The sequence below is a fragment of the Xiphophorus hellerii genome, chromosome 9, assembly GCF_003331165.1.
Source record: "Xiphophorus hellerii strain 12219 chromosome 9, Xiphophorus_hellerii-4.1, whole genome shotgun sequence".
Taxonomy (NCBI): Eukaryota; Metazoa; Chordata; class Actinopteri; order Cyprinodontiformes; family Poeciliidae; genus Xiphophorus; species Xiphophorus hellerii.
Window position 1 is genome coordinate 17,710,742 of NC_045680.1, and position 27,959 is coordinate 17,738,700.

Sequence of the window (27,959 nt, forward strand, 5' to 3'; positions counted from 1 at the left end):
CCACAACAGTCAAGCTGATCAGCTGGTGTTTGCAAACAACTTTTGACAGTTTTTGACAGAAAAGTCTGGTTAGCGTCTATCAACGTGACAGTTCAATTCATACTCTTGTTAATAATCTGTAAGATATGAACTCACTTAATATTTCTGTTTATTTCAACAGTATTTCGATGTAAATCTGTAGAAATTCACAGAAAGGTAAGATTACAGCAACATATTTTTTTTATTTAGCATTAATTTTTCTGTCTCGGCAGTCTTTCATAACACCATAATGCTATGGTGCATACTGAGAATTTTCCAATTACATGTGTGTCATGTTGAGTCAAGTGATTTGATGTGGGCGTCCACCCACTGTTTATAGAAACGTATGTCGGAAAGAAGCGATTTGAAAGCCTTCAGCCTTGACTCAAACATTCCCATTATTTTGATGTCAAGATGTGCTCGCTATTATTTCTCAGATTTATGACAGCTTTTTCCACCTACTTGGTTTCAGCCATGCCCTCTCCCTAATGTGTAATTATTCACATTTGAAAGGAATTTTCCAAACAATCTCAAGCAGCAAACTGAGTAAAAGGTTTCACTGAAAAACACAATGAGCTCAAAAGATTAAGACAACTTAGTTTTCAATCTTTATTGAATCTCATCCTTTCAACTCGCTGATCTCTGCTTCTTCCAGAGTCCAGAATAAGAATCAGTTCTTCCAGCGCCCTCCAGTGGCGGCCAGTGGTTGCGCTTTAACGCAGAGAGCGTGTTTTGCTCCAATGTGGTCCAGAAAATGTTGTTTCTGTTTGGAGGTCAGTGACTGGGCAAAAAGCACTGTATTCTTTCAGTCAGTCTATCTGGGCAAGTAAATATTTATATATCTTGTGATCTTTTGTCAGACATACAACCATAAAAATATATTTATCTTACCAATCTTCCCCCATAATAATTAGTTGTTTTTTTTTATTCTAATGAAAGTCTGTGATCAGCCCCAAAATCAAAACATTAAATGTTAAATCACATGTAATCTGAGCTTTCAAATAGAATCAGTTGGTCAACGGATTTACGACTGAGAACGAAGTTCAACTGAGTAAAAATGGTCAGAAATGCATAGACAGGAAAAACAAGAGTGGGAAGAAACAGATTGGAAAATACAGTACAGTTACGTATAGTTTCAAACGATCTGGTCCGAGTCATTAAAAAACAAAAGAATGCACAGACAGAAACTGCTTCAGAAAGTGAGGTAAGATCCATGGTCTCTTAACTCATTATCTACCAAATGACTCCCACAGTTACAGCAAGGGGCGCTGCCTTTGCAGGTAAAACCTTTCGCAGAGGGTAAAATAAATCTTTTAAGACCTTTTAAGGTTTGACAGCTCCCTCTGTGTGAATGTCCCATCTCCTCTCCCTACACTGCGGTAAGCCCACAGTTAAAGAGCAAATATGTGTCTAACGACTGTCAGAGCTCATCCTTCTCCATCTGCTTGAAAGCCTCCAAGTCTTCCCGCCAATCAGCCAGCAGCTCATCCACTGACTGGCTGTTGGAGTCCGTGTCGCCTCGAGGCTCTTCCATCTTCTCAGAGTCTCTCTCCTCTTTAGGCTGAGCCGTTTCCGCCTGTGGATCTACGGCTTTTTCCTCCTCTTCTTTTATGACTTCCACTGCAGGACTTACCTCCTCCTGAGCAGGATAAACTTCCTCAGGAGCCGATTGATCCAACTCCTCTGTGCTCATTTGCGACTGGCTAACAGGTTCAAATGAAGTGGGAGTCGTTGCCTCGGTTTGACAGTCCTCCTCCTCTTCTTGCACACCCACACCTAGGGAGGAAGCACGGATGTGAGATGAGGCGTTTTGCATAAAAATGAGTACAACTAACATCTAATTTTTCTTTTTCTGCCAGTAATGCACACACGCTTCCATTCCAGGTCAAAAATAGAACAGTTTTTATAAAGAGGCTGTCAACTCGAACAGCATGGTGCTGATCGTGAGTCATGTTTCCTGCAGGATATAGCCTTCCTCACATAGCTGTGTAGCCAAACTGAGAGCCAGCTGAGAAATGGGGGGGGGGGGGGGGGGGGGGGGTGGAAAAAGCACTGTGAATTTTTAACTAAAGCTGGCAGGAGTGTTTGTCCTGATTCTAAAAATACAGCTGATTGTAACTGAGTTTAAGGAGCAGTTTTCACTTTTAAAGAAATAACACTCAGTACGACAGCAACAACTACAGCTTCAGACTATGGTCAGGGCGCAGACGGATACACACAGGAATCACTAACGCTGGTTTCCAAATCCTACACCGATTTCATTTCACATTTTTATTACACTCAAATATCCAGGCAACCCATTTGTTGATGAAGGGAGGAACGAAGGGAGGAAGAATGGATGCATAGGTAAAAGAAATGGATGGATGGACAGATGGATGGACAGATATATGGATGAAAAACTCCTGTTTTCAGGTTATGATCATGACTGATCTGGGTTTGTTCAGCCAGTTTCATATTAATTATAAACACCTGAAACTGAGACGTGAGTTTATATAGATATATGGATGCAAACTTTCCAGTTTAACTTGAAGAGAAGAGGAACAGACAAAGAAAGTGGGAAAAGAAGAGATTACTTACTGCCCTCAATCAGGCTCCCAGGAAGAGGTTTACCTTTGAATATGGCTGCTGCTCATCAATAGGAGTGAAGGCAGCAAGTAAGAAACGGAAAACAAGTAGAAGGAAAAAAAAGGTAAGGTTACAAGACAGAGGAAAAAAATAATCAGAAAAAGACTTGGATATGAGGTGATGAATCTGCTCCACCGTGTCTCATTATAACCGCAGGTGGTGGGTGCCTTTGAATAAATTCCTAAATCATTTACACCCCATGTTTTGTTTTACACAGCTAAACACATAATGAGGCTCGGCTGATGGGGAGAGTGGAGCACAGTGGTGTGATCAGACTTGTAATGAGCGATATGTGAAGTTTGGGGCTCAAGAAAAGGAATAATGTCACACCTCTGTCTCTGGCTTTGTCGCTCAGCAACACCTCCACCTCTCTGTACTCCTTCAGTGCCTCCAGCAGAATGTTCCCCTCCTTATGAAACAGGAAGAGGAGGGGCAGCGTGATGTCGTCCGTGCTGCGGCCGTCTCCGGCCATCTGGAACAGAGGAGCCGTGTCGCTGCTGCTGCCCTCGTTGTCATCTAAAAGCAAAAACACAAGTTAGTGAGGCACAGCTTTACCAAACTATATGCTTTATTTATTTTACTGCACTTACTATAGCATTCTTTTATTAAAAAGGAAATATATAACCCTTATTGAAAATGTCATAAATATACAAGGAAGTTTAATAAAGCCCTGTTGTTCCCACAAAGCTCTGTTTAAACGCTAAGCCATCATGTCGGGTGCAGCGGCCTACCAGACTGGATGTCTTCAAAGCTAATCCAGTTATTGCTCACTAATCTAGTCACAGAGTAGTTAGCATCTGTCTCGGGCAGCTTGCTGTCCGCACTGACCGATGACTATGCCTCCGATGGCGCCGGCCCTCTGGATGTTCCGGGCCTTCTCTGCAAACATGCACTGACCGCGCTGCAGCAAGGCGATGTGGCCCTGGACGTACTCGGCGTTGGTGATCTCGCTGCAGCCGCTGTACGGCTCGGCCACAGTAACGAAGCCTCGTACCTGCGCGAAACACGAAAAGAGCCAAGATAAAGCATGCAATGTCATCTAAGTGTTACATATTTTGCAAAAGCAAAACCACAAACTTCATGTCATGTATGAGAATTTTATGATATGGAGTAATAATTGAAGTGTGGTGTGCATTATATTGTCGTAGCATTGTATTTTCTTGTACTTGTATCATTTTCCTTTCATTTTACAGTTAATGAACTAATTTGTGTTGATCCTTACCTTAAAGTAAAAAAAAAAAACATATCTATCTATCTAGTTATCTATCCGTCCCTCCTTTTCTTTCTCTCTCTATATATAAATATATAAATACATATAAAAGTAATTGATTATTTTATAGACTATTCTGACAATTAATTGATATATTGCATTTAAAAAATTGCCACGTTCTGCAAAAAGAATTAAGCCTTTTTATTCAATGATAGAAATATATTAGACACAGTTAAACAAATAGTTCATCTCATTTTTTAAATAAAAAAATTAACATTTTGTTGCTTAAAATATATGAATTGGTTGATGCTTAGTTGCTTATGGTATAGTACATTGACTTCTGTGTGAAGGGGTAGACTATGTAAGAATTATTTTTCATCAAACTACTACAACTACAGTTTTGGCTTAATTACTGCTCAGAATGTTGTTTTTATTTTTTTTCAACTAATAGAAAATAACACAAAAATAAAACTAAAAACAGGGAAACATTTATTTACACCTTTGGCAGACAGAAAAACTTACCCCTGTGGTACTTTTAGAGAGGTCGGTGCCAAACTGCGCCGGTCCCGCAGTCAGCACCACTCTACCAAAGAACGGATGGGAGACGATCTGGATGGCTCTGGGAGGCAGCTGCTCCTTCTGCTGCTGGCTCGACAGCTCCATCATCTCCTGCATGAAACGCACCCCGTCCTCTGCTGCTACTGCGCTCACAGCCTAAGTGTAGGTGCGACAGAGTGGGAGAGGAGACAGCCGTTGTTAAAGGATTAAGCAGGGAAGACGCCAAAAATAACAGAGGTGTGATACATTTCTATCTGCCAGAAATAAACGGATAAACTGTATGCTAGTTTTAATGGGAATCAGCTATCTGCTGTGTTTTTGTGCTGCAGTGTTAACCTGTGTAGCATGCTGGACCAGCTGCACCCTGCCGTCTTTCAGGTGGATGAGGCTGACTCCCATCCGTCGAAGCAGCTCCAGATGTTCAGGGTTGTTCGCCATAAAGTCCTGAGCCCTCAGGGGAGGACGGCCCATTCCAGGTTCCCTAAAAGGGAGTAAAGGATAATTAATAAAATGCATATTTACTTGTATATTACGAGGCCTGACACAACAACAAGCACTGCTGGACAATAAATTGTCCCAGAAATTGTTGCAATAAACGATTGTATTGTTTATTATTATATTTTCAACTAATATAATAATGGCTTATTAATGCAAGCATACCCACTTAAAGATAAGAACAAAGCATTCATTTCTAAAGAACATTTTACACTGGAACTACAAGATCTTTTAAATATCCAAAAACAAACAAAGAAAACAACCAAAGCGATAATAATGAAAGTGGATTATATAGTCTCTGTAATCAAAATTGTATTTCAGAAAACAATCATTTAGCTTAGATGGGAAAAAACAGGAAAAGGTGGCAGATAGCGCAAACTAACCACATCGTACTGGATGCCCAATATTAGTAGTGTATCTGAAAATGCCGGCTTTTCAACAGTATTAAAGTGGGACATCTCTTAAACGACTGCTGTCCAATTTTCATTTTTAATTTGCGATTAATTTATTTATTGCTTATTGTGACAGGCTTTTATGGGAAACATTAATGCTATTATAACCGGAGCAGAAAAAGAGCGATGCAGCTGATGCAGTAACCCAATATGCGCAGGGCCAGGAGCCGGTTCAACCTGTACGTTTGCATACCTGTACGGGGCAGGACGGGGACAGCTCTTGTCGACGGCACTTCGAATCGGTTCTCTCAGGCTGCGAGGAAAGGCGGGGTCGGGAAACAGGAGCCGGGTGTTGGGACACGTCCAGTCAAAGTTGGAGTCGTCCAGCTCCTCATCAGACTGAAATGTCGACAAAGGTTTTGCCATTACTGGTAGTGCCACAATGCTTCCGTCAAAGTTTCTGTGATTTTACATTTCCTTTAGGTTACCGTTTTGTTTGAGGGAATGGATGAGGCGTTAGGGGCTGTAGAGAGAGACAGAGGCAGTAAGTGAGCCTCAGTTGTGAAGACGTAGTCTTCCACATCAAAGGGAATGTCTTCTGCCTCAGCAAACAGCAGGAAGAGGTATTTAAACATCTCGGCAAGGAAAAACGAGTCCATTCTGAAAAGAAACAAACGAGATGTGAAGCATAAAGCAGGATTTAGTTCCTAGAACTACAATTTGCTTGCAGCACAATAACCACAATTGGATATCATAAATACCCCTTGATAAGTATAGTCATACATATAAAAGTTATATCTAAATATTGTAACCACTTCTATTCAGTTTATTGTCACTCCAAAAAATTAAGTTAATCTGTTTGGACTTACCGGTCTTCGTGGCTCCCAGTGCGCACATCCTTCATAGCAGCGAAACCGCAAGGAACCCGAGCAAAGCGGTTGAGGTTGTCCAGGATGGTGCGTCCTGCCTCCAGGTAGTAAGGGTCTCCTGTGGCCTGGTGGAAATGGGAGGAAACAAGTTGGAAAAAGTCAGTATATCAGGTGTGGAAGCTGCACCAGTTGAGCACAGTCTTAGGAAAAATGATTTCTTTGCTGCTTGAGGTGGAGAAAATCACAAAAGTGATGCACGGTAATAGATATTTCCCTCTAGTGCAAGGGAAGCGAAAACACAGCATTAAGGCAGTCGTTTGGTAAACCACCTTGTAAAGGAAGTAGGTGCTCTCGGCGAATTCAGGCCTCAAGGGATGCTGAGCCCAGTGCACCCTGAAGTCAGTAGTGAAGGCCTGAGGACGGACAGAGGAGGGCACAGCGGTCAGCACATTAAAGAGAATGAGACCAGTAGATGAAAATGCAACATACACTCATAAAGTTGGATGGTCACGTCTCGATAGACCTGCAGTTCAGTCGTATTCTTTGCATTTTAGGATGATGAATTAAACAGATCTCTGTTAGATATTGAAAGCTTGGGATATTGCTTCATAACCTAACCTTACTTTAAACTTCCCCACATGGTTATCTCTGACCTGCAGTGATGGTAATAATGAGTTTCCTGTTTGCAATTCCATCTGTTTAGTGTCCATTTATTGAATCATATATACAACTTCATGATAAACATTAAAATAGATATCCCAACATTTCATTAAGAGGGGTTTATTTACATCAATTTAGCATATAGAAGAAAATGCTCAGAGAAACATGGCAGTCACAGCATCATACTGTGAGGACTCTTTTACAAACTGATTATTTTCACATTTGTCTTTTTAAAAATGTTGTGAGGACAATGAATCGTTTCTTTCCCCTTCACAATTTTGTACATCCTAAAAGAAATACACAGAGGTTTATGGGTATTATATGATGAAATGTGACTGAAGGTTAGTGTGTGCAAGACACTGTTACTTGCCTGCTCACATATCCAGCGGATAATCAGCAGAGGTTTATTTTAGAGTTGGGTTTCTGGCTATCTAAATGGGTTCGTGCAATAAGAGCTGCTTTCCTGAACAGGTCAGTCTGCGCAGGCCACAAGTGATAATTTGATTCTTTCATTTGTGGAAGAATTCGAAACCAGCACACAGCGCCTGACGGAGTGAAGCAGATTACCTCTGGGAGGAAGTTGTGTTTTTTGGTAACTTGGTACAACATCTCATGAGTCTCGATCGCAGGACGGATATCTCCCTTCAACACCTGAAACACACGCAACGTGTATCATGTCAATGAAACGCCAAAAGACCTAATAGACGACCTGACCTATTCGGGCGAACGGGTTCTAATCGGACCTGAAGTCCAGGGAAGAAGGCCAGCAGAGAGTCCATCCAGGTGCGAGCAGGAAGCAGGGGTTTGTGGATGTGGACGTCCAGCAGCAGAGGAGGCTGGCTGATATACTTCATAATGGATGCATAGTGCTGCAGGGGAGGTGTGAAGGAGAAATGGAATATAGAAGAGGACACTTTTAGATGCATGGAGTATGAAGATGAACATTCACAGACTAATTTTAACGCCCTTAAAATTGTGACGTTAAGCCTTCCCAGCTTCATTAAATATTTCATGCTAAGTAAGAACTAATCAATAAGAAATGTATTATTCACTAAGAGCTTAATGCTGGAAAACCAATATTGTTTGACTGGGCATGACAAAAGTCTGTCTACAGTATACTTTGAATCAAATTTTCCAATCAGGTTACTGAAAAATAATACAGAAGAGGGAAAACTCTCACATCAGACCACTAAAACTGTTCTAACATTGGATAAATTGATGTGTTCATGAACCTTCACATCACTCATTATACAAAACAGATCGATATACGTATTATGTCTGGGATCTTAAAAGCATGGCGAGGAAAATTAGTTAGGACCTGAGAGAGAAGCTTAAAAGCATAGCATTGCGTCAGTATGTGTGGGATGCTCTTATGACAAATGTTCTGAGGATTGAGGAGGAATCGATTTATTCTACGGTGTGTGTGCATGTGTGTGCCCTCACGATATTAAAACGCTGCAGAAACAGGTCATCTCCCAGGAGGATGTAGGCCTTTAGCAGGTATTCATAGTACGAGTCTATTCCAGCTCCAACTCCGCTGTCTGCAAGCGGCAAGAAAAAGGCAGCTTTCAAAGGGATTTTCAATGCAAGATACAAAAATCATGAAGGAAGATTGTCTGTTTGTGCTCATCTGACCTTTAACTTTCTCAAAGCAACTCAAATCTCTAATCTGCTTTTTAATTTACCAGAAAGCTAAACCTTTCCTCTATGACTAGTCTGCAACTCAGTCCCATCCCCACACTCTGTATCATCTCACCTCTTCTGACCCACTCTCCTGAGTGGATGTTGATGGTCGTTCCCACCAGGTTGCTGTTTCTCTGCCTCTTCTCCCACAGAAAGTCCAGTGCCCTCCGAGCATGGTCCTGTCAGCGCGTGAAGAATAAGTTACTATAAATCCAAAATCTAAAGTAGCTCTCTGCTGTGAATGAATTACTGACTGACTCTGTGCTTGTTCAGCAGTTTACTGCCGCACCAAGGAAATTAATCAGTCAACAGCCAAAACAACAAAATAGTCTGCCTAGCAAAAGTATGTATACCTTGAACTTTTTCACTATTTATGTTACAATTAGGGATGCAACTAATGATTATTTTAGTAATTTATTATTCTGTCAATTATTCCAATGATTAATCAGATTAAAAAATTGGCACATTCAGCAGATATTTCTTTTTGACTATCATACAATAGTAGAAATACAATAAAAGATGCAAATACATGAATAATTCAATTCCTTTCTTTAATAAGAAAAGGAACATGTTATTAAAAAAATGCAATAACGCAGTATTCCTTCAGTGTAAGCTTGATAATTTGGAGCAAAGACATTCATCTGCAGATGAAAGAATACTTCCTACATTGTACAGTTTTTTTTTTTTTTTATTACTCTGACTATGTTGTTCATTCAGTAAATGCCCTTTTTTACTCTGTGTATTCCAGTATAATAGACTGCTAAATTAGTTGACGAACATTTCAACAAGTGATTCATCACAATTTATCTGATTAATAGTTTCAGCTCTAGTTCCAATCACAAACTTTGAAAGTATTTTGTTTAGATTTTATGTAACCAACCATCACAAGGTAGTACATAACTGTTAAGTAAATAAATAACTGATGGAAGGTTTTCATTTTTTCTGAAAAAAATGAACTAAAGACAGACTAAAGACAGAACAGTGTAACTTCTCAGTTCTTCAAATATTTGTATTCAACTGCACTCCTAAATTAAACCCATTGCTTTGGAACAGCAGCTATAAGTCGTGTGCTCTGCTTGTAACAAGTCAAAGCTATCAGACATTTTGGTAGCGGTTCAAAACAGACAGAAGACAAGGTACTGCTTGAGTGTTATTAGTAACACCTGCAGTATTTGTTTTTCCAACTGCTCTACGTAAAGTCAAATATTTGCTGTGAAAAATACATCTGCATTTAAGCAAACAACTGCACCCATGGCAGTCATGAGTTCCAAGAGTTTTTTTTTTTTTTTAATTATTTCTGACCGGGCGCTTGTGTGCTTTCATTAATTTGTTTCATACAAGTTACTGTTCTTTTTTTTTTTTTTTTTTTTACCCTCCTCTGAATTATGTAAGCTGCAATATTTTTGTTCATTCTTTGAGAGTTTGAGTGCAAGTAAAACCTAAAACTTTAGAAAATGTATCTTATGCAACCAAATCTAGAACTTACGTTAATATGCATTGCTACATAATAAAGGTCATTTTGTTCAGCAGCTGCCAATTTTCAGATTTCAGATTTACGAAAGGCATATTTCCTAATTATTGGGTGTGATTAGGGTGAAAATAAGTAAAGTCTGGGTAAAACTGTATTAAGTTTCAACAGATAGCTTATTTCCGTCTTATTTCATAATCTCCTGCGAACATATTATAGAAGCTGCGTTATATAAAGGGTGCAGCTTTTCAGTGCTGCCTGTGCAAATATCTATTCCACAGGTCATAAACTTGTGTATCCATTACCATCAAAAAACAACATTACATAAGGTAATTTAGTGTGTTCTATTAATTAGACCAGTTTCTTACTCAAATTAGTGTTTACTTATAAGTTGGTTTGTGGGGATTTTATGGGTTGGATATCATGCATAACATTTTCATGAATATTAATTTGTACCTCAAACACAGGGTCCCCAGTGAAGCGGCTTAAGGCAGCAAACTCCAGGATCATGGTGCCCGCGCACGCCGTGCAGGTGTCCGTTTCTGTACCGGTTCTTGTCTCTGGACCCCTGACGCCATGTTTCAAGTTTATCTTGTAATAAAAAAATAATAATAATAACAATAATTAAAAAAAGGTTTTCAAGACTGCACACAGAAGCAAGTCAACCGGGAAAATGTGTTTAGAGTTCCAACAGCTGTGGTCTGTGAAGCAAAGTGGAAAATGCAAATAAGTTTTGAACAGAGACAGATCTCCATGCAAATGTAGATAAAGTAACATTTCAAAATGTTACTTTTGGAATGAATTACCAACTACTTCCAACACAGATTATCATTTCTGCTTTATGGAGCCACTATCTAAAAATCACAAAAAGATTTTTTTTTTTTCAAGCCATTATCACGCTGTAATGAAAACTGCAAAATTCTCCCCTCGTGAAATTGAATGACAGTGAATCTCACCCTGGGATAAGGCAGGCCGCTGCTGGTGTTAAAGGCTGGCAGTAGTCGCAGTCCCAAGTCTTTGGCCATATGCAGGAGCTCGTCTTGGTACCACTGCATGTGCTGTCCTCCGTCCTTCAGCATCATAGCCATAGAATGACCACCAAGAAGACCCCTGTGGGACCACAGTTAAAAACCAGTACAAAAAAGCCGCTGCCTCTTCGGTATTGTATTTGACATCCACTGTTTTAAATATTCAGTTCTGCAATAATTTAAAATAAATAACGCAAGAGAATTTTTTGTTTAATTTACATAAACAGACCAATGGAATCTCACCCAAGGACTCGAATGTTGGTTTCAAAGACCGACACCACAATGTCATTGTCCAGCCGCACATCAGACAAGACTCTCCTCACGGCGGCTTCAAACTCCGTCGTCTTATTCAGGAGCTGCAGAAATAACCCAAAATCACCCTTAGTTACAGACCTAAAGACAGTATAAAGTTCAGTTTAAAAAATTCTGGGAAACTAGGAGGATGTAAATTCTGCTGAATTTGTAATTTATGATTGCTTTGATCGCTTTTGTTGCATGTAAAATTCCACGATTATTAAGAAATGGTTTGTTTTGAATATTATTTCCTTTTAACTATACTTTTAGGATAAAACGTATTCACACTGGGTTTTGCTCATTTTTTATATTATCTAAATGTCATATTTGGATAAATATAAAAAATTTGGGGGATTATTTTATTTATTTTTTTGTATAGAATTACTGCTCGATTACTCCGTTCTAATACGTTTTTTTGTTTAAATTTCACAGTAGGTATTCTTATGCAAAAAATACTGCAATACTCAAACAGTTTTCCAATTAATTTGCTAAATTTTTATCGTGTAAGGTCACCAAATATTAACAACATAAGAAACAATACTCACCACCAAAGTATCCAAGGTGTCTATTAGCGTCAAAGAAAACCTGGCAGATAAAGCAACACACATTTGAAAAAAGAAAGTTAATGAGTGCTTTTGTTCAAATGGCAAATAAAGAGTTTAGACTTTATTTTATAACTGCATTTTATAGTATGTATTGCAATGACAATTAAAAAAGTTATTTGAAATTCATCGCCTTGTTGCCATATATCTAAAAATAAAATTAACTCTTATTTATTAAAAATTATTACTATTATTATTATTATTATTAATAAAAATGACGCTTCACTACAATAGTCACATGTAGTAGAGCAACTGAACTGCCAACTATTTTAATTGATTTATTTGTTTTTACGTATGTTTTTTTTTTTTTAAACAAAGCATACAAGTAGCCAGCAGGACAAGAGAAACTGTGAATACAAACCCAAGAACAAAATAATAAGCTGCCAAGCTTCACAAGACAGTTGAAATTAAATTGCATTTTGAAAAGTAAACCCAACCTTTAACGATGATCTCAAGGAATGAACAGAGTGAAAATTGCTTAAAAAAATAACAATTCCCATCATGCTGTTAGTTTCAGGGTTTTGCAAGCGTCAACACCGAAGACTTTATCATTATTATCAAAGCATGACTAATTCATTTTGCGCTATTTTTTCCACGATAAAATAAAACAACAAAGTAATAGCTCATCTAGATGTCAAACTTATCATTGCAATCTAGCCAAAACACAAAAATAACACCTATATAAGCTTTGCATGAAATAAAACACATAAAACAGACATTATAATCTTAGTTTCAGATCTGAATCTCATGTGACGTGGCAGAACCTGTCTTCATTTTCTGCGCTTCACAAAGACTTCCTCGTCATCTAATGTTTAACCAAACGTTCAAATGCAAATTAAACTCTTCTTTGTTGCATTTAGGAAACCTCAAACTTCATAATATCACAATATATATATTATATATTGAGCCCTATATATTCAATACATTTTCTGACTGTACTTTTCCAAATAAGTTCCAATGCTTTTTTTAATCAGTTAAACTATGCCATGAATGTGTTATAAAAAAAAAAGCATGCCATGTGTATAGAGATTCAATCCAAATTTGCAGCTTGCGAGCAAACAAGCTAGGCCCGGGGGGATCATATCGGCATCACTGTTTCCATTAAAACAATGAAGGCCAAGGGGTAGCGAGGCAGAATGCTACCTACTTTCCAAGCGCATCATCCACATCTCCTCGACTGGGTTCAAGGCCACGTACTCTCCCTCTGCAAGTCAGAGGCATCAGCTCGTCTGCTGGGTATGCATGGTCCTAGAATAAACACAAACATTCCTTGAACTCCATGCCACAAACTTCATACTTTACTGTTTTGAAAGGTGGTAATAAAGTAGGACCAAAACTTACCATATAATTCTGATATGCATGGTCAAACATCTCTACCACTTGGTTCCTTTGATAAAACCACAAAAATTAGCGAAATTCTGCAGGATTAAACAGTTTTATTTATTTTTTGTCATACAACAATCAGTGTTCCTGTAGCTTACCTAAACTTTTGTTTCTCTTCCCGCGACATAGCCTCTCCATAAGACCATAATGCCCCGAAGAGCATCAACAGGCACAAAACAGGCGGCATGTTGTGATGTGTTGAGATGATCGCAGCAATGTACACTCAGCTGCAGTTTATGTTAAATATTTAGTCATTACCACTGTTCTAATCCAAATGGACACCATGGCACCTTTCAAGCACATTTAAGTGCCCTCATGTCTTCGTAAATTTTAGCTACCAACAACTAAGTGCAAATGTGGTTTCTATAAAGTAATAAAGAAGAGAGGGGGAGCAGTGCAAGCAGTTTCAGGTCCTGTTTACCTTTCCAAGTTGTCACTTGAACCCATGCGACAAGAAAGAGACCGACTTTCATACGCCTCACTCAAGCAAACCTACTCAGTTAAATGAAGCCAAATATGACATTGACAACCATGGTTTAGTATGTAAAGAAATAATCTAATCTCTTAGTAATTTAGGCCAACGATAAAAAAACATAAATGCGCACCGCCTTGTTTTTAGTATCTTTATAACCGTTAAGCTTCACTTATACCAAATAAGATTAATCAAATAATTAAAAAAACATACCAAATAAAACCAGGGAGTCCTATTAGTACAAGTTCCCATTGTCCGCGAGTTAGCATTTAAAGAAACTAGTTAATTATTTCCTCCGCTTGACAGTATTTCGTCTTTCGTCAGCAGCCGAGTGCTTGTCAGAGCTTAATTAGCTAGCTATGCTAATAAAGAACCGTAGTAATGACAACAGCTTTATCTGGAATACTAAACATATTGAAAATAAGCGTCCACGTTGTTAAACTGTGAAGCTGGTCCGTGTCGTTTGGAATATAAAGTGAGTAAATGCACCGAGTACAAGGATTCCGCACAGAAACTAGCCGTCTTCCTAACCGGATACTACTCCGAAAGAAACGTCAACAACATCCGTTTTGTTATGTTTACCCCGGAGCTTAGTTTTTCAGGCGTAATTTTACTTTAGCCACATTCACAATCCTCATCATAATTTCAAAATAAACTCATACGTTTTTAAACTATAATTTTTTTATTTTTTATTTTACTTTATATATTTGGGTCTACATGTAGGCAAACCGCTTAAGCGGAAGCTACGCCTGAAAGTCTGTGCTCAGGGTTTACATTTTAGATTTTTCGTCACCTTCCGTCGTGTTCCCTTTCAGATCGGCTCGGAAACAAATGTTTCGCACCATACCAGCTCCTTCCAGTCCCTTAAGCCTCCACCAGTATACAATTTTATATTTCTCTCTCTCACACACACATAGTATAAATCTTATACTATATTATAAAGCTAGAGAAATATACTATTCATTAACACAAATGTAAAATGAGTTATGAGTTTCATGAATGGGAAACGTCGCCACATATATTTGGAGATTGTAGTGCACGTATCGAAAAGGTAAGATATGTATAATCTGATTTATATTTGGATAAATTTCGTGTGTATTCTGTGTTTTTTCTTAGGTGTTACTTTTGAACTACATATCCCATGATCCATTGAGATGTCAGTTGACACTTCCGATATTTTCACATGATTAGCAAACCAACAAATCCCTGGCGAATGAAAAATCCGGCTGAGCAAATTATGAGCAGTAACTTCCACTCCAGAAAATAATATTTATCCAGAGGACTAATCGAGGAACACAAGCAAAGGTATGATGAGAGTTAAATATGTCAAATGTTTCAACAAACTGCAGAAACTGCATTGAACATTTAATGTGTTTTTTGTTTGTTCGTGTTTTATCTATATATTCTATATAGAATAAATAGAATGTTGGTTATATAATTTATAACAAACATGTTTGTGCTTAAGTTGTCCGTTCTTGTTATTCTGCAATGCACTAAGATTAAACTAATTATATATAATCACTAAAATACTCAAAACCATTAACACATTTGTGTTTTTATTTATTTTGTTTTATTAGTTGATGTCAGTATTCTCTTCTGACATCATGGTTGATAGATTAGACGTTTTTCACTATCTTGTGCATGTTAAATTTCACTTACTTAGATAGATATGTCGTATTCTAGTAAAACCGAAATATCTTCAAAAATGCTTAGTTAACGTTTTTGGTGAGCGGACGCATGCTTTATTGTCTGGTGTTTTTGCAGCAAAGCTCAGAGTCAGGACATTTTGAAAGGATATGACTCAGGAAGTATTTAGGCAAGGAAAATGGTGTGGAAATTTAACATTTATTACAGAGTAGAGGGGATAGTGAAAAAAAAATTAGGAAAGCTTAGTGACTTCTTGTAGACGACTAAAGGAAAAAATATATATATGTTGAAGATTAAATTGGAAAAATGCATGAATAAATGTGCACGAAATTAAAATAAAATTGTAAATCAAGAGAAGTGGAGAAATGACAAAAGAACATTCAAAAAGTGTAAAAGAGCATTAGTGAAACACTGAATGTGCTGATGGTGGAGAAAGTGGAGTAATATAGTTCAGTAGTTTAAGGTCTCTATAAACACTACTGAAAAAAACCCCACAATAACTGATTGTGTTAATGTAATGTTATAGAGTCCACTAATGAGAAGCATTACTTCCTAAGTACTTGAATACTTGGGGCCTACTGTTGTATAACAAATATATTAAACATCTATAAAGATAACTCATAATAGTTCTATATTTAACTTGAGCTGCTGCTCAATGCTTTGCAGCGATCCCACTATATTATAGATATTGAAGGTATTAGTGTAAGGAGAACACAAAAGCATGGTTTGGCATGCCATTGCAGTTTTTTCACAGTAGATGACAGTATATACTCTCAAGTTGTTTTGGAAGCTACCAGAAGTAAACAGGAAGAAGAAAAAATGAGTGGAAAAACGTTGGGATTTTCTTGTATTTGAACTGAGTACAGTAAATGCCTTATTATTCTTCTTAGTACTAACAGTACTAAAAATAAACAGAAAGCTCAGACCTATGGCTTTCTTTTTAAATTAACAGTTATTTGTACTTCCTTTTACATTTATGTTTATGTTTGTTAGGTTCGGTTGTTATCTTAACCATGGCTCCTGCAAATGACAGAAAGGTGACAGGTCTGCTTGCTGCCACATTCACTCCTTTGACCGCTCAAGGGTAAGGACCTTTCAGAAGCTCTTCTATCATTGCAGACCATAGCAGCTCTGACTGATATTTGTGTGTGTGGGTGTGTGTGTGTGTGTCTCTCCCATTTCCTTGTGAGGAGGAAATAGAAATAGCATGTATGTGTGTGTGTGGAAAGATCTGATATGATGTGTGACCACCGTCATGATGTGGAGTTTGGTGTTTCTGTTTGATTATGTATTGCACCATATATGTAGGACTATATTTCTCCTATTTTCTCGAAACAGTGAGGTCAACTTATCAGTGATTGGACCTTATGTTGACTACTTGACAGAAAAGCAAGGTATAAAGGGCATATTTGGTAAGTTTAAAAGTGGGATTCCTTCTGTTGACGTTTGTCCTGTTTTATGTTCCCACTTGAGTCAATTTTAACGATACATAGCTACTTGATTTATCTGATTGATATGTTGACACTGTCATTCCTTTGCCAAAAGAGTTCAGTTTCCAGATGCACATCTAGCGTTAAGAGTGAAGTAACCCTCCTGCCCTTTCCTCCAAAGGTTATGATGGTAAATAAAGCAAAGCGTTTGAATTTTAGTTTGCAACATGCATTTGCTGTTGCTATTGGAGCAATGGCTTTTTTATTTGTCTGTCGGTACTGGAATCGCTTCATTGTGGAGAAATGCAATCTCTCACCAGCTTCAGCCAGCATTGAGGTCTTTTGATTTTATCCTGGGGTTGTCACAAAACATGTTGGCTTCCTGAGCTGTTGACCGGACATTTCTGAGGTGTTGCACATAATTGTTTAAACGGATGAACTTAGAACCTTTAGACATCTGGAAATTGTTAGAATGAACCAGACTTGTGGAGGTAAACAGTTGTATTCCAGACATCTGGGGTGATTTATGTTTTATTTTCCCATGATATCACACAAGGAAGCAGTGTATTTGAGGCTTTACAACCAGCGATTTGTAATATACGTACATATTAATTTCCAAAGCCGAATTAAATGTTGCAACTCAGATTGGAAAGATAATCCAGGCTTCCTAAATATCACTGGAGTCATTGATGGTTAATTAACCTATCAGAAGATTACAAAGCCATAACATCATCCTTGTTTTGACAAGCAATTTAAAAGTACAGTTATCTTAGTCTGTGGAAATCGCTGGTAAAAGTTCTTAAAAGAAACTTCCCTCTTTTTTTTTGGAGATTAGCAAAAATAAATAAGTTAGCAATCCTCACTGACCAAAAAAAACATTTAGATTAAAGTTTAGATTAATGTACCACAGTGAGAAAGAAATACTTTGACATGAACCATTTTGTGTGAATAAGACATGCCTCGTGTTTCTTCCAGTCAATGGCACGACCGGAGAGAGCATGTCCCTCTCTGTTGCAGAGAGGAAGGACCTGGCAGAGGAGTGGTGTCTGAGAGCAAAGGGAAGGTGAGTGATCTTACACTTTGGTTGGCTATTTTTTTCTCATTAAGTTACATTTAGCAGGTGCAAATATTAAAATCTGAAATGTTCTCTTAACAGAATGGATAACGTGATTATACATGTCGGATGCATGAGCCTCAAAGACTCCCAGGATCTGGTGAGTCGTTGACTGATTTACTGACTAATGCGAGATGAAATCAAATGACCACATACCAAATAACCAAGTGTTGAGCTTAGTGTTGAGCTAAGTAACTCCGCAACCTGCTGCATAGTTGTGTTGATATTTATACGCACCAGTGTTACGCTAATGAGAGTGATGGTTTTATTTCCGACTTTCTAATGGCTGAATATGTCTTTGTTGTAATTGCGTGTGTGTTAAGCCTTCTATATGCTGGTTGATCAACAGTGTGCAACAACAAGGTGTTAGAATCCCAGTTTAACTTCGCTCTAGTTACCAGCCTGTTACTAAACTTAACTTTGTTTTCCACTGAAGGCTCGTCATGCAGCAGAGATTGGAGCTGATGGGATAGCAGTCATTTCTCCCTCCTTCTTTAAGCCCAGAACTGCAGGTGTGACATACATCATTCTTTAGGACTTTAGCATCTGCCTCCTGATTTAATTTATGTATCAATGCTGTTTGACTCACAATATGATCCAACCATTTCTGTGTTGTTTCTTGCTCATCCTGTTTCAGATGCTTTGAGGAAATTTCTGCAGGAAGTTGCTTCAGCTGCTCCAACTCTGCCCTTTTACTATTACCAAATCCCATCATTTACGGGGGTGAATGGTCAGTGGTTTGATTTATGCTTTGCAGTAAAGTTATATAGAGCTGAATTGGTCTTTAAGCACATGTAAAGACCTAAAAGGTGTCTACTGCTGTAAATCTGACATCCCCCCCTGTTTTCTTCAGTTCCAGTGAGAGATGTGATAGAAGACATCGAGAAGCTCATTCCCTCCTTCAGAGGAGTAAAGTTCAGTGGGAGCGACCTGTTGGACTTTGGCCAGTGTGTCAGTTACAGCCAGCCGCACTGGTCAGTCCTGTACGGTGTGGACGAGGTCAGCCTTCCCCACATACTCATCTGGTCTTGTGTTGCTGTTGCTTTTAGTGCCAGTATGAATTAATATTAAGGTGTTTAAATCGTTTGATCACATTGACTAGAATGATACGTCTCTCTCTGCGCTTTTGCAGATGTTTCAAACATCTGGACACTGGAAGTGTTTAACAAATTTTTCTGCTGATTTACCTCAAATTTTCAGTGTGATGTTATGACACTGCAATAAAATATTAATTGATTTAAAGGACTTAAAATCAATAAAGGAACCCCTTTACTGGGGTTAACAAATGACATATCTCTCTTTCAATTAATGATTTTGTTCAATAAAATATAAAAATGTAGCATGAATGGATCATTTTTTGAAGGCACTGTGCACTGCTTTATTGTACAATTTAACATAAACCTCACAGATCATCACTCTAAACTAAATATCTTTTATATTATTTTACTGCAGCAATTGCTAGCTGGTCTGGCAATGGGAGCTAATGGAGCTGTTGGCAGGTTAGTAAACTTTCACTTTCATAATTCTTTGCTTTAGTTCAATTATTTTATTGTTTTGATGTGAGGTTGTACATTTATCTTCCGGCAGCACATATAACTACATGGGATGCTACGTCAACCAGATGATTTCAGCCTTTGAGACTAAAGATCTAGTCAAAGCCCGAACCATTCAGGTAGCACTGTCCCTCTTCACTTTGTCATAATAAACTCTTCTGTCATGTTTCTGACATATTTGTTTAAATTGTGGTCTGATTTTTACATCCAGTTCAAAATCCAAGAACTCGTGCGTTACGCCATAAAACTTGGTAAGTGATAGCCGCAATATTCACCTTTAAAATGAAGTCAGACTGAGGAATTCGCCAGCAAACTGCATGAAAAACCGTTTTGGTGTGTGTGTGTCAACAGGTTTTGATATTGGAGTAAACAAGCAACTGATGGCCGAGGTGTCGGGCTTGCATCTTGGTCCGCCTCGACTCCCTGTGATGCCATGCTCTCCTGATCTCGCTCAGCTGATCATACAGAAATACCAGAGTATTTTTGTCTAATGGCTGGCGTGTCTCAGCTGGTTCAGTTTAAACGAACAACACACCTGTTGATTATGCTCACAGTACTGCAACAATGAGGCCAGTTACCGTTTTTCACACATATCAACTAACCAGCTATTTGGTATCGGATGTGCACATTTATTTTTGGAAAAATGTAAAATGTAACAGATTTTGCAGGTAAATTTGTTTCTATTCTATACTGTAATGTTGGACCATTTCTAGAAAGTAGTGACTCTTTTAGCTACTTAAATGAGTGATCAAACTGACTTTCTGGGAAGTTTGTCTTTTCTTTTTATTAAAACAGGTTTAATTTCAGCCTTATTTTGATCCGTTAGAAACAAGTCAACATTTTTATTTTTCTGTTTTAATGTAATATCCTTACATTAAAAGAGTCGACTGACTTGAACCGTGATAATGAGGGCAATGTGTGAAACTGAATCATACAGTTATGTAAAATAACATTCTTACCAAACATCAAGGAGATCATAACATGTTGCTTTTTATTGTTGATTAATGAGTTTGTGTTGTTGATAACTAAAAGGGAAATTAACTGAGTGATCTGTGTTTTAAAGCTTTTGAAAAATTACTAATAAATATTTTTTGTGATTCTTGCTCTTGCCTTTTTCTTTGTTGCTTTGAATTCAAAAGCTCAGATTGTTGTTTAAATCCTTGATGCAGTCTACAGGAGTTTGTGTCTTCCTTTTTAAATCTTATTTCTTTTTCTTTTAATGATATGGACTAATTCTGTCTGAGACAAATAAATCAATAAAGTAACATACCCTGAATCTCATTGATGAAACAGACTTCTCTTTGTAAAAGCTACAAGGGTGATGAGCATATTTTTTGGTTATTTCTAGGACGATATTTCATTTTTTTGTAGTTGGTTGTTGACTGGAATCCGGACTGTTTACTATTATTTTTTATTTTTCTTGTGTTTTACATCCAGATATTGAGTATGTCTTGCTGCTTTGGTCTGATCAGTATCATTAAAGACATTCCAAATATTGTTTTTTATTTCATTCATTATTTTGTCTGGCGACTTATTTTATTTTGTACTAGTACAGCAGCACTGTCCCAACTTTTTAGATTCACAACCTCAGAATGGAATTAACGTGATGCGGAACTTTATCTGTGAGCGCATTCATTTCCGCGTCGGCGGTATTTGACTGTGACGCTAAACGCTGCAGTATTTCCGGCCAGCTCAGCGCGTCTCCCCTGTGGTGTTGTCACTTTTACAGCCCGCCCGTCAGTGCTAACGCCGCTGCCAACCAGCTGGGACTTTTCTCCGGGCCGTGGACACACAGCGGGACACTTCGCAGAGATGTTGCTGCTGACGATGATCGCTCGGCTGGCTGACGGTCTGCCGCTGGCCGCTTCAATGCAGGAGGACGAGCAGGTTCATTTCTCAACATTTCTACCCCTGTAGCTGGTTTCTCTGGGGATGTAATTCAGTGACACGTTAGCTGACAAAGATCAGGTGTGACCGTCTTAGTAGTAGGGAGCAGGTTTACTCAAAATGTGAGGATCCCGGGGCATTCAGATCTCATTATAAGTAGCTAATGGGCTAAACTTTGTTTTATCAGCTGAGTGACTATTTGAAGTAGGCCTGCATATTACCCACAACAGTAATCAGTCTCTCTTAGTGTGAAATCTTCTGTGCTTCTGAGCAGAGGTTTTAGTTTTTGTTGACTTTTTCACCGAAAGAGGATAAATGAAATGAAAGAGCTTCCATTAATAGATCTTAGTTCTGATGAATTAGCTGACTAGGAATAGTAGCACAGCACTGTAGATAAATATTTAATCTAACTTAAAAAACAGAAATCTACCTTCACATAATTTGCAAAAACTGGGCACTTTATATTTATATTGTAAATTATGGCACATACTTTTAAATCACATTGCAAGAAATGTTCAAGAAATATGAATTCTATTGTAGACAGTCGTAGTACAAGTGTTGTGTTTTGCAAGTTTTTAAGTTTAGATTTTTGTGGTAACAATTAAGATTATTTTAGATTAGTGCATGGACTGATCAGACACGGGTATGTTGCCTGTGTCCGATCATTTATTATTAAAACCAATTTTCTGTGTTTCATTTCCAACTCTGACACAAAATGATTAACTTAATTTCAGCAGAGTCACTGAAATCAATACATAAATCTGTCGGTGTGATAAATCCAGTCCCTTGCAAAATCATTCATTTTGCCACATCCTTCAATGGATTTTTCTGGGATGTTATGAAATAATAGACCAAGTCAAAGTGGAAGGAAAACAGATTGCTTTTAATAGTAATCTGAAAAGAGTGGCATGTACTGAAATTGTAACTTTTGTTACTGTCAGATGGCTAAAGCTAAATACAGGACTGAAGGGCCTTCAGTCCCAGTCCAGCTTGACTAAATTTGAGCTATTTTACAATGAAAAGACAAACATTTTGGCCTCTAAATGTACCATGCAAGTAGAAACCTCAGCGACATAGAAGCAGATTCTGTCAACAAACTTTAAATCAAGGACAGACTGAAACTTTTATCAGGATTTTTAGAAAAGGTATCATGGGTCTTGTGCTGCTTACTCACACTGCCTGACAGAACTACCATGAATAAAATATCAAAACGTCCTCCAAGTACAACTTACTTTTAGAAGTAGGTGCATTCTCCCATTAGTAGAAATAATGTTACAAGTAAAACAAACTGACTAATTGTTAACCTCAATGACATTGTAGACTTGTTGCCAAGGAAGGAACCGCCGCAATCTTAACTCCACTGAGAAGCTGTGCTCATTTCTCAGAAAACAAGTGGAGAAGAAGAAAAAAACAAACACTGAGCTGATCAACTTGAAGCACTGACAAGACCACGTGTAGTTTCTCACCATTAGATGTAATTTGCTCCAGAACATTATACGCAACAACCCAGGTTGCAGAAGTTATAAAGAATAGTTATCTTTCTAAATTTCTACCCTTTACTTAAATTTAATGCAATTGTTAATAAATGTAAAACGTTTCTCCACACCATACAAACGTTTAAAAGCTAAAGTTGTTAAAACTACAGACACAAGACGGCTACATTTGTGTTCCTGGCAAAAGTATCAACCATGACTGTGCATACTGCATTCACACAGCTTTACCTATATGAGCCTCCAGAGGTCAGTATTGGTATGTTGACATTATCTTGCTTCTCTTGTGAAAAGTTGTGCTGTCATTTTAGACTAAAGGATCAGACGACAATTAAGAACTTTAAAAATATGCTTCCAATCTGAGAACTGGCTAAGAGCCTCTGTAACACAATGAGCTGTTTTATTTTGTGCATAGCTTCATAGGATTCTAACATGTTTTTCTTCACTTTTCTTGTGTGCTTTCAAAAAGGGAAGCGAGAAGGTTTGTTGTGTCTCTGCTTTGTGCTTCATCATCTGTCTTTCTGTGATGCTGCAGTGGTAATGCCGTCATTTATTGTGATCCAACCCAGCCCAACAGGCCCTGTACTAACTGTTAGAAATGGCACCGTCTTTCATTTAAATCCATTATCAAGGCAAAAAATGAGCAAATGTAGTACAAAAAAAATGTTTTGGTTTTTCTTCCAAGTAGTTAAGCTGCCATTATCCCCTCATAGATACATTTGCTTGTGCAGTCACTCTGTGAAGGTGCTCATAAAACCAGCATCCAGGTGTTTTATGGTTAACATAATCAGCAAGTTATTTGATAAGAGCTTCTTTTTTTTTTTTCTATTTTTCTTCAGGTGGGTCGAGACCTTCAGCAGTACCAGACTCAGGCCAAGCAGCTTTTCAGGAAACTCAACGAACAGAGTCCCACACGCTGCACCTTAGAGGCTGGATCGATGGCGTTTCAGTGAGTGTGAAGATGTATTTAGCAAACCATGTTGACTGCCAAAAAAATGTTTTTTTATGAATGGAGTTTTTTTTTTTTAAAAAACAACAAAAAACCCAGAAAATATAGTTTGCTCCCATTAGTTTTCTCTCTTTCAAAAATGCCAAATGAAGCAAAACCCAATCATTGTTTTCAGAACTCTATCTGGACAGTGAAGCTAAATCTGTACAGAGACCAAACTAATTTCTAGCAGTTCAAAATATTGTATCATTAAAATAAGTGAGTCTATTTTAAATCAATTTTTTTTAAAGAGGAAACCAAATTAAATGTTTATTTTAACTTCCCTTTAGATTCAAATCTCTTGAGGAATCCAAACCACTTTTTTTTGTTTAACTTCTTTTATTTATTTTCTAAAAAGGAAAAAAAACAATAAAAATAAACAGAATCAACACATCAAGCCTTAATAAAAGCTGAAAATCTTTTTTGCAACTTTTTTTCACTGTTTATTTTTGGCTGCCTCCCTCACTCCTACTTGGATTGGTAGCTCAGTAAGGAGTAGCCCCATCCTCATCTTCAACATTTACACAAACAAAGAACAAGCTTTACTTACTCCACACTCGATAATTCTTTCTCCGTCTCCTTTGCCGCTTTGAGTTTTTAACATGATCCACGTCTTGCTTTTCCCTTCAGCTATTTCATAGAACAAGGAGTTTGCTACCTTGTGCTGTCGGAAGCCAGCTTTTCCAAGAAGCTAGCCTTTGCGTACCTTGAAGACCTGCAGGCAGAGTTTCATGAGCAGCACGGAAAGAAGGTCCCCACAGTGTCCCGTCCTTATTCCTTCATTGAGTTTGGTAAGAAACAAAAGACTCTGACAGTATGACTGACAACTTGTAAGAACCTGCTTTGGAATATTTAAATATACTGATCATTTTTTTAATATTAATATATTTGTTCAGACACTGACTCATGTTCATGAATGTCATTACAATTTTGAGCTGTAATTGATGAATTGACAATATTTTTTTCCCATCCTTGAAAATTTGAGTTTCTTGTGATTTTTCACTAATTCACAAAAGATTGAAATTAAACATGAAAGACTTAAAATTGACATAATAAATTTTTTTGAAATATATTTAAAAAAAATATTTCAAATATTTTTATAATCGCTAGTTGCAGCCCTAACTCTGAGGATCAAATGAGGACAAAAAATGATCAGAGTTATGAGTCTGAGCATCATGATTAACCACAAGGTAGGACTGCAGGAATCTGCTCATTAATGCCGCTTCCTCAGACACCTACATTCAAAAAACCAAGAAGTTGTACATCGACAGCCGAGCCAGAAGGAACCTGGGCAGCATCAACACTGAGCTGCAGGACGTGCAGAGGATCATGGTGGCGAACATCGAGGAGGTCCTGCAGAGAGGGGAGGCGCTCTCTGGTGAGTCAAGCATTTGCTCTCGTGTCATAAAAAAAAAAAGAAAAAGTCTGCTTTTGCTTTGCACTCATCGTCTTCTCCCTCATCTTCCTCACACAGCACTAGACTCCAAGGCCAGCAACTTGTCCAGCCTGTCGAAGAAATACAGGAGCGACGCCAAATATCTGAACACCCGCTCCACTTACGCCAAGCTGGCAGCAGGGGGCGTCTTTTTCATCATGCTCATCGTTTACATTCGCTTCTGGTGGCTCTGAGTGATGAAAGGGGAGGAGGAGATGAGGAAGGAGGTAGAAAAGTGGAAAATGAGCCGTGCGCAGCCTGCGGAAGTGAAAAAGAAGCTTTCGCTTTTGATGAACAACAAGATCCCTGCTTCTTAAGGAGACTTTACAGACATACTGTCCCACTGCTCTGTCCTCACCTTGTCCACGAGTGGGTGTCTGATCTGAAGCTAAATGATGTCTGAATGCTTTGTTTTATTATTATCATACCGTATAATACCCTTGAAGTTGCCCCGCATTTCAGAGTTAATGAGTTAACGTGCGAGTCTCTGTGTGTATGTGGGTTGGCTGTTTTTGAAGGTGATTTGTGGGTAAGTGATGAGAAAAAAAAAGAAAATTTCCTGTGTTATAAGTTTCTAAAGCTATTCTGTACTATAAAGGAGTGTGTGGCTGAAGCTTCTGTATGTCTAATTATACAGATGAAAGAAACTAATCACCTTCTTTTTCTTAGAAGCCTGATCACATCACTTTGGCAGTTCTGTTCATTTACTATATGATTATAGTAGGGATAGCTTTACGGATTATACTCCGAATTCATAAATAATTAGGAAAATGTAAATAGACATACATAATAGACACAACAAAGGAAAATGCAGTACTTCCTATTGTTAAGGCAAGTAAATAAACCATTCTGATTTTTGTGTTTTTTCACTTTTTTAGGGGATGCTAATGACAATAAAAGTAATTAAGATAATCTGCAGCTACAGCTTAATTTGGCTCAAATTCCAACCTTAATTTCAGCATTTTATTACAAAGTAAGAACACCTGCATGTGGATATTCGCTCATGAAGTTGCTTCTTATTGTGCGCAGAAGACATCACTAGAGATGCACCGATCCATCCACCGCAGAAAGGAATCGGGCCGGTTTTCCACGATGTGGAAACAGCAGATCAGGGCTTTTAAAAGATCTGTTTTCCGAAGTGCATCAAAACTAAGAGCTCATGCTTTTCTTGGCTTCAGTGTTAAAAGATCTGTTTCCCAAAGTGTGTCAAAACTAAGAGCTCATGCTTTTCTTGGCTTGTGAACTCTTGACAGGATGTACTGAATTTGTTGATCTTTTGACATTTATATTATTTGGAGAAAGAAAAAGCCAAAACTGGTAGGTTTGACCCTGAGAAAACTGCAAAAGCCTGACGGGTGCATCTCTAACACGGCAACTTTTTTTTTTTTTTTTTCTTTAATATGTCAAATTAGTCAACATATTCACTGGACTAATATTCTTTTACATCAGTTCTGTCTCAAGTTTTCATTCTGTCATCTCTTATTACATTAGATTTTTATAGTCACCTTTTGAGAAGACTGCAGCGGGAGTATTCAAAATTTTAGGTTTACCGTAAGTGAAATCACTTCCACCAGCCTCTGTGTTGTAAGTTATTAAATTACTTAAAGCTGCAATCTATGTAATCCATTTCTTAACGTTTATGCATTTCCTTTTTATAGCTGAGATTAATAAGTTGGAACTAAGAAGAAATGGAAAGTGCTGTTTGATGTAATGGCACCCCTGAACTGTAAGCAGAATAAATGCCAAAATAATAAATTACCTACCTTTGTAGCAACTGAGGAGTTAATTAAATGTCTGAAGTTATATTTGATCAATTGACATTGGGAGTCAGTTTGCAAGTACGACTGGTGATGCTTACATGACCTGTATTGAACTCTTGGAAGTTTTTTATAAATATGAAACAAACTGTCTGCCAAAGTAATGAGCCCAGCCAATCAAAATGTTGAGTTGTTCAACCACATTAATCCGTGACTCAGACAGTAATCACTCTTGTAGAACTGAGTTTCACTTTAATTACAGATACAAGTCTGTTGGGGTGTTTCTCCACTAAACTCATCTGAACGATCTGAGATCAGGTGGAAAACATCACTATACGCTACATGCTACACGCTTTAATCTGAAGGAAGGCTTTGAAACTCTGCATTTAGTCTCAACTTTAATCATAACACTGGCCAGTTTCTCTGTCAGTGCAAAGACGGATTTTACATTAAATCGATAAATTATGAATAATCCTCAGCATCCTCTTCATGAGACTGTCAGAAAAACAGAACGTCTTCAGTCAGAGGCTTCTTCAGATTTGTTGTGATGCAGACTGCTACAATAACTCTTTAATTAAATGAGTTACAACAATAACTCATTGTATCTCTTTACTCACAGCAGGAAGGACATCTTCTCTTTTTCTGTTCTATGAATAAAATTATTTGCATATCTGCATATTTGCTGTATTTGTAGTGCAAATACAACATATTTGCAAGTAATCCAAATATGATAAATATTTGTTGTAGCAAATAAATATTTGCTGGAGCAAATTTTTTGAATATTTCTTACAGTAAATGTGCTAAATATTTTTATTATCAGTTATTTTAATTATTGATTTTAAGAGTTTATCATTAATTCCAGTTTTTCAATGAGGCATCAAGAGTGAGGGCCTCTAATAAC

General features: G+C 37.8%; 3 protein-coding genes across 7 annotated transcripts; 2 read left to right on the plus strand and 1 right to left on the minus strand.

Annotated features, from left to right (window-relative positions):
• Positions 1-603: 603 nt before the first annotated feature.
• edem3 (ER degradation enhancer, mannosidase alpha-like 3) lies at positions 604-14,311 on the minus strand. 2 transcript variants are annotated; one of them, XM_032572213.1, is made up of 21 exons: positions 13,384-14,311; positions 13,244-13,289; positions 13,050-13,150; positions 11,846-11,885; positions 11,250-11,362; positions 10,935-11,088; positions 10,435-10,569; positions 8,584-8,689; positions 8,271-8,368; positions 7,571-7,696; positions 7,395-7,478; positions 6,497-6,580; positions 6,168-6,292; positions 5,787-5,958; positions 5,552-5,697; positions 4,748-4,892; positions 4,376-4,567; positions 3,472-3,637; positions 2,974-3,159; positions 2,596-2,643; positions 604-1,794 (listed from the first exon to the last, which is right to left on the minus strand). In XM_032572213.1, the coding sequence occupies exons 1-21, from the start codon at positions 13,470-13,472 to the stop codon at positions 1,439-1,441; spliced, it is 2,712 nt and encodes a 903-aa protein (XP_032428104.1). In that variant the 5' UTR covers positions 13,473-14,311; the 3' UTR covers positions 604-1,438. The 2 variants fall into 2 exon arrangements, with proteins under 2 accessions (XP_032428104.1, XP_032428105.1); XM_032572214.1 differs by lacking the exon at positions 2,596-2,643.
• Positions 14,312-14,601: 290 nt separating this feature from the next.
• npl (N-acetylneuraminate pyruvate lyase (dihydrodipicolinate synthase)) lies at positions 14,602-20,766 on the plus strand. 3 transcript variants are annotated; one of them, XM_032572215.1, is made up of 13 exons: positions 14,603-14,808; positions 14,949-15,062; positions 16,398-16,488; positions 16,743-16,816; positions 17,810-17,897; positions 17,991-18,048; positions 18,385-18,460; positions 18,586-18,678; positions 18,802-18,947; positions 19,401-19,447; positions 19,536-19,620; positions 19,713-19,752; positions 19,853-20,766. In XM_032572215.1, the coding sequence occupies exons 3-13, from the start codon at positions 16,418-16,420 to the stop codon at positions 19,990-19,992; spliced, it is 918 nt and encodes a 305-aa protein (XP_032428106.1). In that variant the 5' UTR covers positions 14,603-14,808; positions 14,949-15,062; positions 16,398-16,417; the 3' UTR covers positions 19,993-20,766. The 3 variants fall into 3 exon arrangements, with proteins under 3 accessions (XP_032428107.1, XP_032428106.1, XP_032428108.1); XM_032572216.1 differs by lacking the exon at positions 14,949-15,062 and having other exon boundaries at positions 14,602-14,808; XM_032572217.1 differs by lacking the exons at positions 14,603-14,808; positions 14,949-15,062; positions 16,743-16,816.
• A 398-nt stretch (positions 20,767-21,164) lies between these two features.
• On the plus strand, positions 21,165-27,075 carry sec22bb (SEC22 homolog B, vesicle trafficking protein b). 2 transcript variants are annotated; one of them, XM_032571874.1, is made up of 6 exons: positions 21,165-21,388; positions 23,348-23,359; positions 23,718-23,827; positions 24,497-24,657; positions 25,098-25,244; positions 25,341-27,075. In XM_032571874.1, the coding sequence occupies exons 1-6, from the start codon at positions 21,314-21,316 to the stop codon at positions 25,493-25,495; spliced, it is 660 nt and encodes a 219-aa protein (XP_032427765.1). In that variant the 5' UTR covers positions 21,165-21,313; the 3' UTR covers positions 25,496-27,075. The 2 variants fall into 2 exon arrangements, with proteins under 2 accessions (XP_032427765.1, XP_032427766.1); XM_032571875.1 differs by lacking the exon at positions 23,348-23,359 and having other exon boundaries at positions 21,166-21,388.
• The last annotated feature ends 884 nt before the right edge of the window (positions 27,076-27,959 follow it).

Coding starts and splice junctions, on each gene's coding strand:
- edem3 (XM_032572213.1), bottom strand. CDS start 13,472: ATGCCGCCTGTTTTGTGCCTGTTGATGCTCTTCGGGGCATTATGGTCT. Junction 8,369..8,583: donor AGGAGAGTGGGTCAGAAGAG/GTGAGATGATAC, acceptor TGCCGCTTGCAG/ACAGCGGAGTTGGAGCTGGA. Junction 7,697..8,270: donor TTCTGCAGCGTTTTAATATC/GTGAGGGCACAC, acceptor CCTCCCCTGCAG/CACTATGCATCCATTATGAA.
- npl (XM_032572216.1), top strand. CDS start 16,418: ATGGCTCCTGCAAATGACAGAAAGGTGACAGGTCTGCTTGCTGCCACA. Junction 19,448..19,535: donor GCTAATGGAGCTGTTGGCAG/GTTAGTAAACTT, acceptor ATCTTCCGGCAG/CACATATAACTACATGGGAT. Junction 19,621..19,712: donor TCAAAGCCCGAACCATTCAG/GTAGCACTGTCC, acceptor TTTTACATCCAG/TTCAAAATCCAAGAACTCGT.
- sec22bb (XM_032571874.1), top strand. CDS start 21,314: ATGTTGCTGCTGACGATGATCGCTCGGCTGGCTGACGGTCTGCCGCTG. Junction 23,828..24,496: donor GCTGGATCGATGGCGTTTCA/GTGAGTGTGAAG, acceptor TTTTCCCTTCAG/CTATTTCATAGAACAAGGAG. Junction 25,245..25,340: donor GAGAGGGGAGGCGCTCTCTG/GTGAGTCAAGCA, acceptor TTCCTCACACAG/CACTAGACTCCAAGGCCAGC.